Genomic DNA, 7,159 nt, shown 5'->3' on the forward strand with positions numbered 1-7,159 from the left:
AATTTCAGTAGTATGACCTCGGCTGTCAGTGAAAGCACTTTCATAACTCTTTCTTTACTCTTGATTCAATGCAACATGCATGAACATAGTGCTTCCACATGTTCCCACTGAAAGCACTACTTATGATCAGTAACATAAATAAAACATTACAGTCACTTAACGTGCAATGCTCGTCCACCTATCTAGTTTTTCAATAAGATGTAAATCTAATAATTGAATTTTAAATAATGTGTCGAGATGGTCAAACTTGTTACTTTAATTAATTAACGAATCACGTGATATTTCATTTAAGTTAATTGATCATTTAATGACACGCAATTGCCATAGAATAGTGCTTAAAAGGGAAGTCGTCAGTTGACCCGGCCATGTAAGGCCCTTTTGGTGGTGGCTTACTTGCATATAAAAAATAAAAAATAAATAAAAAAAAAATTTCAATTGGTCACTTAACATATAGTTGGTTTTCAATTTCGTCACTCAATTTTAGTTTGTTCCAAACTATTGTCCAACTTTAAATTCTATTTCACGTTGATCACTAATTTATTTTTTTTTTAATTTTTTTTCTAAATTAGTCAATAAATTTTAAGTTTTGTTTCACATTGGTCTCTATAATAGTCTCCATCATTTAAAAGACAGTGTTAAATTTAATACATTAAATGACCAATATGTTGTGATATTTGAGAGCGAACCCCTTTGAAGACTTGCATTAGGGGCATCAGCGAGTCGGGTTGAGTTACCTAGCGAATTGAAACTCGTGGCTCATGCACAACCCAACTAAACAAAAGCTTGAGCTCTTAGCACGAGGCAAGGTGAGCCAAAACTCTGCCGAAATTTGGAGGCTTATCTCAGGCTTTTGAGCAGAGCCAAGCTGAGCAGGCTTACGAATATTTATTTATTTTTTAAATTCATGAAATATTCATATAAAGAAATCAAACAAGTTCTTATTCTCCACTAAAATGCAATAAAAAAATTATTCATATAGGTAAGAGAATATATGAATCAAAGTACAATTTTCAACTGTATAAATATCCTGATATTCACTTATAGAATTAAAAATACTGGAATAGAAAATATATTTTAAGTTTCAACACCACAAGATAACATATAATATTATATTAGCTTCCATGTAATAAAATTTAAAATTTATAACAATAAAATATAATTGGAATACTAATTAATATGATAATAAATTATAAATATAGATAGTTGTAGCCTAATTGTGAATATTAATTATGTAAGCATATTTATATATAAGTTGTACTTTATTGATTTTAAATCTTAAATAAAATATTAATAAAAAAAATTGAATGCTGGCAATGGGTCAAGTCGAGCTGTAACATGGACCATTATCACGAGCCAATCGGTGTTGCTTGATGAGCCACACTGGTCAATTCAAGCTCGAGCCAAGTCCTGAAATTTGGGCTTGACCCTAGTTGGGTTGAGCTTATTTTTGGGCTCAACCATTGGCTGCCTGAGCCGATGGACTCATTGCCATCCCTAAGTTGCATGTAGCCTTAAGTAGTGATCAATAAGAAATAAATTTTATAGTTGGTTTACTACTGTGATTGATGTTAAACATATCTTAAAGTTTGATACTTAATTTGAAATAAATTAAAGTTGGGTGACAAAATGAAACATGCCTATAAATACAATGACCACTCGGATCACTTTTTACTCCTTATTAAGCCTCTATTTAATTTAGTTAAAAAGGTTATAAAAATTTAATTTAAAGTTAATAATTAATTTTAACTATATATTTTTTGAGACCCCGAATTTATCAACTTTTTAACTACACATTTCCTCAATTTTTAATAAAAGTTGAATTTTTTTAGCAAAATCAAATAGAGCTAAAGCAATTAGAGAATTGACATTACGAATGTAACTTAAACTAGTGGAAAATTTAAGTGATCAAATTTAAACAATTTAAAGATCAAGATAAAACATGACTATAAATTGGATGATCAAACATATTACCCTCACTCTCTCATTGAAAAAAAATAAATAAAAAATGAAAATAAAAATAAAATATAAAAAAGAAGCTAAACTATGTAGTGCCTTGACAATCAATGTAGAATCCAACAACCAATTCTTACGTAATTTTAGGCCATGTCTAAACAACCATAATTGGTGTACATTCCATTTGACAGCATCTTTGACAAAATGTCACATGACATTTTGCCATTGGACAATTTCAAAATTAAAAAACTATTTTTTTCATCCAATCAAATTTGGCTAACACACTTTATTGTCAACAAGGTTATAATAAGTGATGTACAAATAACAAAATTCATGTCCAAATTACATGGAACAAGGTCAGGATTGGCAACGGAGGGTCTATATTGGCTAGCAGAATCCAAACAAGTGCTCTACAATTTCTATTAGAGTTATGCTCAGGAGCCTCTCTCACAATAATGGGTCCCTCCCCATGAGGGACCCATTGTTAAAAAATATACCCAAAATATCCACTCCATCCTCGAATGTGAGAGGAGTTGCTCTACCAAACCACCAAGTCTGGTAGAGTAGCACGGTCCTTTCTATTATATTTGGATCCAAATTCAATAAAAAATTGTCAAGTATTTGAACCGTAAAAATTCTGTCAAATTTTTGTAGGACGTGTGCCATAACTCTTGGCTAGTAGGGGTCGAGCGTTTTCTCTTGCAACTCATTCGCCACGTGTACATTTGTTTTGACAGCAAACCACACGACAATTCCCAATATAAATGTAATTAATTAGTTATATCAGAATTCAGAAATACATTTATTTCCCCAACTAACTACTTAATACGTCGGCAGGCAGCAGTACCTTTTTAAATTGCCCTAATTATAACCACCACCCAACTCCAACTTTTCCTTAACAAGTGGTCAATGCTGACCTTAGGATGGACACCATTCTATTTACTTTGTAACGAATTATGGTCTAATGATTTTTTTTATAATAACGCAACCAATGATTTTTTTTAAAGATATAAAATCAAATCGAAACCGAATCATTTAATTCTGATTTCATTATTTAAATTTTCAAATAATAAATGTAAATTAAAATCTATCATTATATCCATAAATTAGTAACATAAGCTTTCAGCAGGTTCAAATTATCAATTATCAAATATAATACTATATAATAAAATTCATTCACAAAAATTCAAAGTAAAAATTGATTAATTGATTGATTTTTTTTGTGATTCACTTATTTGTACTAAAAAAAAAATCATTAATTTTATTGTAGAGCAGAATCGCACCACTCGATTGGGTTCGATTTTGGTTTGGTTTGATTATTTTGTCCACCAATCTTTGATACAAGAGGACATATACTCTTCAAGATAGAGGAGCTTGAATCGAGTAGGGGCTGGTTTCTCAACAAGGCCCTATTTATCGAGACACAAAATGGCAAGACTGTTCTGTGAGTAATCTCATTAAAATCATAGGAAGTCTTGAACGCGATGGTCATAATAGTCCTTTCTTCGTCCATTTTCTCTTTCGAAAAGAACCTAATCTATTCAATCCTTTAAATTGTAAATTATTGGACCTATTGATTCACATCATTTTTTTTTATATCACTTCAATAATTCTAATATATACCAAAGATAAAGGTAATAGAGTAATTAAACCAAAAAAAATATATATGATACCTCTTGATAAGAACCGCGCATGCGACACCCAAGGGCCCCACACATCCCTCATAGGAAGTCGACGACAAGCATTTCGCCCATATGGTCAGCAACCTCGTTATAAACATACTCATAGGACTTTAATAATAATACCATGGACCCGTTTGACAAGATTTTTATTTTTGCTTTTATTTTTTGTAAAAGAGTTTCACAAGTAAGTCACATTTAGGTTATGTTTGTCTATTATTTTACCACGTTCTACAATATTATTTTTTCTACAGTACTCATTTTCAATGACATATTATTCATTAAAATAATATTACACGTAAATTAAAATTTTTTTATTCTTTTTTAACTACACATTTCAACATCAATCGCTATTCCATAATACATTACTCGCAAATAATGGGGTACAAACAAGCACTTAGTTAAATTTCTCCAAAAGTTCTTCTAAGCTGATAAAATATTGTCAAAAAAAAATTTATTTAAATATGTTCAATAATAGTTTTTTAACTCTAGAAACAATTTTTTTTTTTTTTTTTTTACATTTTAAAAGTCCTACCAACTTCCAAATGACCCTTGAACATTTTTTGAGAATGATTTCATCAATAAATGTATATTCGATGATATAGGACGGACATACATTTTATGGCAATCCTACAATCATAGTTTGATGACTAATTTGAAAAAATAATTTCAGTACTTAAGTTCAAGAACACATCTATTTTCCAATATTATGTTCAATTATGCTACACATTTAGACTCAAACCCTAATGAGACACGTGTCGACGCATGATTGAACAATTTGAAAAATTAAAACAAAAACATTAAATCATTTTTTGACACGTCAGATTGCCTCGTCACTCCCTGTTTTTCAATATGATTAAGTGGCTTTATTCTATTAGGTTCAACAATGTCGACTAAATATTTAAGTATTTAAGTTTAATTTTTCAAAGGTTGACATTATTATTGGGAATGATATTTTTGTCTACTTGTTCTCTCTCTTATCACTATCAAACCCCAAGACTCTCAAAGCAATTCCCCCAATTTGAATAAAATTCCATATTTCAAATCCTAATCACCTTAAATATCTTGTGATCTTTTCCTTTTCAGCCTCCATTATCATGAAAAATCAAATGATTTTTTCAGCTAACTGAGGAACCCTAATCAAAGATTTGACAAACTACTCAAATCTATGGATTTAACCTCCAACCCCACTTCCTCTACAAGTCCTAATGATGCTGAAAAAGATTTGAATCTCCTATCCATCACCAACGGCGCACTCAATAAGCACCTCGGCCGCCGCCGCCACCACCAACTTCCACCGCTGCCATCAACGGTGACATATAAAGAATGTTTGAAGAACCATGCAGCCAGCTTGGGAGGGCATGCGGTGGACGGTTGTGGAGAGTTCATGCCCTCACCTACCGCCACCACCACAGATCCCACCTCTCTAAAATGCGCTGCTTGTGGCTGCCACCGAAACTTCCATCGCCGTGAACCTGAAGACACGTCCACCGCCACCCCCCATTTTCTTGATTTACGCCACCACCCTCCGCTGCCACCTATCAGGTATTCTCCCTCACCCTCATCTTCCCCCTCCCCGTCACCATCACAACCATCAAAAACTCCCCCATATGCAACCCGAATGTTACTCTCCCTCAGCACCGCCATGCCGGAGGACCACCAACAGGCACCAGTAACGCCGAAAGCGTTCAAAACCGATAATCTAAGTGGCGGCAGGAAGCGGTCGAGGACGAAATTCAGCCAGGGTCAGAAGGAAAAAATGTATTCTTTTTCAGAGAAGCTGGGGTGGAAATTGCAGAAATGCGACGAGACGGCAGCGGAAGAGTTCTGCCGCCAGATTGGCGTCACTAAAGCTGTACTCAAGGTTTGGATGCACAACAACAAGAACACCTTTGCAAAAAGAGAAATAAAAAACACCACCACCACCAACAACAATAATATCGTTAATGATGATGAAAACAAGAATATTAATAGGTCTTCTTCATCATCTTGATCCGCATTGTTTCACCCGTTGTGTATTCTAAAAGTTGTTAGCATTGATGTTTAGAGAACTTGATCGATCTAGATTTTGAGGTCAAAATGTTAAAGAGCTTCTTCTTCATCTCGATATGTAGAGAGGGTGATTAATGTTGTTCTTGTTTACTAGTTAACATTGATCATTTGCATAATTGCAGAAGATAAAGGACAAAAAATACTCGGGAAACCAATTTTTGTCAACATATTATCTATATTTTGCTTTTATAAATCTTCTTTCAAAAATAATACTTTCTAAATGAAATTAATGTAGTAATGTTTTTTAGCAGCTTACTTTGCAAAGAATGGTTTTCTATTAAATTAAGAAGACGTTTGATTGTATTTAGAAGCAATTTTTAATTGCTTACTTTGCAAAGAATGCTAAGAAATTGATATTAGTATACAAATCAAAGGTTTGAATAAAAGAAGGTGGTTTTCTAAATGCTTTTCTCTATGTCAAGAAAAGTAGCTAAAAAATTTATTTTTAAGAACAATTAATCTCGAGAAAAGTAGCTATGAATGTCACCTTCGAGCATGGTCAAATCTATTAATCGATCAAACTATAAATTATGGAAAATTATTCTTGCATTTTGATGTTAAATTTTTTGGAGAATAAATTGGGTTATTCTCGTCACGTTTGGAAGTGATTTGATGTGGATGATATTTTATCTGTCATTTTTATGATAATATATCCTTACTATTATAGGCTATAAATTATAATCCATTATTGATTGTTTAAAAGTTGATCTAATAATTAATTCTCAATTCAATGAATTTTTAAGAAGCAAAGTCTCTTCAATTTTGTCTTCTTTCCTAAGCATTCGTAAGAGGAGCTTCCTACACTTGGCTTGATAGGGATTAATGGCACATATAGAGTTGTTGGTAGACCATAATTATAATTTGATTCACGCCAATGTAAGCACCAAAAAACCAAATTTCACTCCTCCAATCATTGCTTTACTATTTTAATACCTTTAAATTCATTATTGACTTTCTTGGTATTCAAAGCTCGTTTTACTACAATATCATACATTTTAATCCATCAATACTTGTAACATGTCTAGGAGGCACATAGTGTCTATAAATTTTATTTTTATATTAAAATCTTGTTCGTTGTATTGCTCAGTCATATGTCGTGATTATCTTAACCATGTAGAGATCTGGAAAATAACATTGTAATTTGGGTGAAAGAAAGGTGTGCAGCATATAGAATAAAATCAGACAGGGCACCTAAATTAAACATTGTGGAATTGAATATGTTATCTTGTGAATCTGAACTTTTAAGGCAAGCAGAAGCAGGCTTTTGTTGGCTGATTAATTATAGATTATGAGAGCTTTGCCTTGCCACCTTACCATTGTTGGTCCGTTCCTTAAGCGGTAAGCTTTGTCTTCTTTTGCTTATTATAATATAATTAATTTATATAGCTAAGTCATCTAATTGTACTACTCATTTAAAATCGTGAGAACGATGGTTCTAAATTTTGAAAGTTTAAGGACTCATTTGGACTTTTTGC

General features: G+C 32.4%; 1 protein-coding gene across 1 annotated transcript; it reads left to right on the plus strand.

Moving 5' to 3' along the window:
* Positions 1 to 4,591: 4,591 nt before the first annotated feature.
* Positions 4,592 to 5,739, plus strand: LOC111406198 (zinc-finger homeodomain protein 10-like). The gene is made up of 2 exons (XM_023035470.1): positions 4,592 to 5,177; positions 5,271 to 5,739. Exons 1-2 carry the CDS (start codon positions 4,801 to 4,803, stop codon positions 5,623 to 5,625), a joined length of 732 nt encoding a protein of 243 aa, XP_022891238.1. The 5' UTR covers positions 4,592 to 4,800; the 3' UTR covers positions 5,626 to 5,739.
* The last annotated feature ends 1,420 nt before the right edge of the window (positions 5,740 to 7,159 follow it).

The sequence above is a fragment of the Olea europaea genome, chromosome 12, assembly GCF_002742605.1.
Source record: "Olea europaea var. sylvestris chromosome 12, O_europaea_v1, whole genome shotgun sequence".
Classification (NCBI taxonomy): Eukaryota; Viridiplantae; Streptophyta; class Magnoliopsida; order Lamiales; family Oleaceae; genus Olea; species Olea europaea.

Bases quoted from the DNA above. Each gene is read 5' to 3' on its own strand.
- LOC111406198 (XM_023035470.1), top strand. From the start codon at position 4,801: ATGGATTTAACCTCCAACCCCACTTCCTCTACAAGTCCTAATGATGCT. The intron at 5,178-5,270 runs GTATTCTCCCTC...ACTCTCCCTCAG, and splicing joins CCTCCGCTGCCACCTATCAG to CACCGCCATGCCGGAGGACC.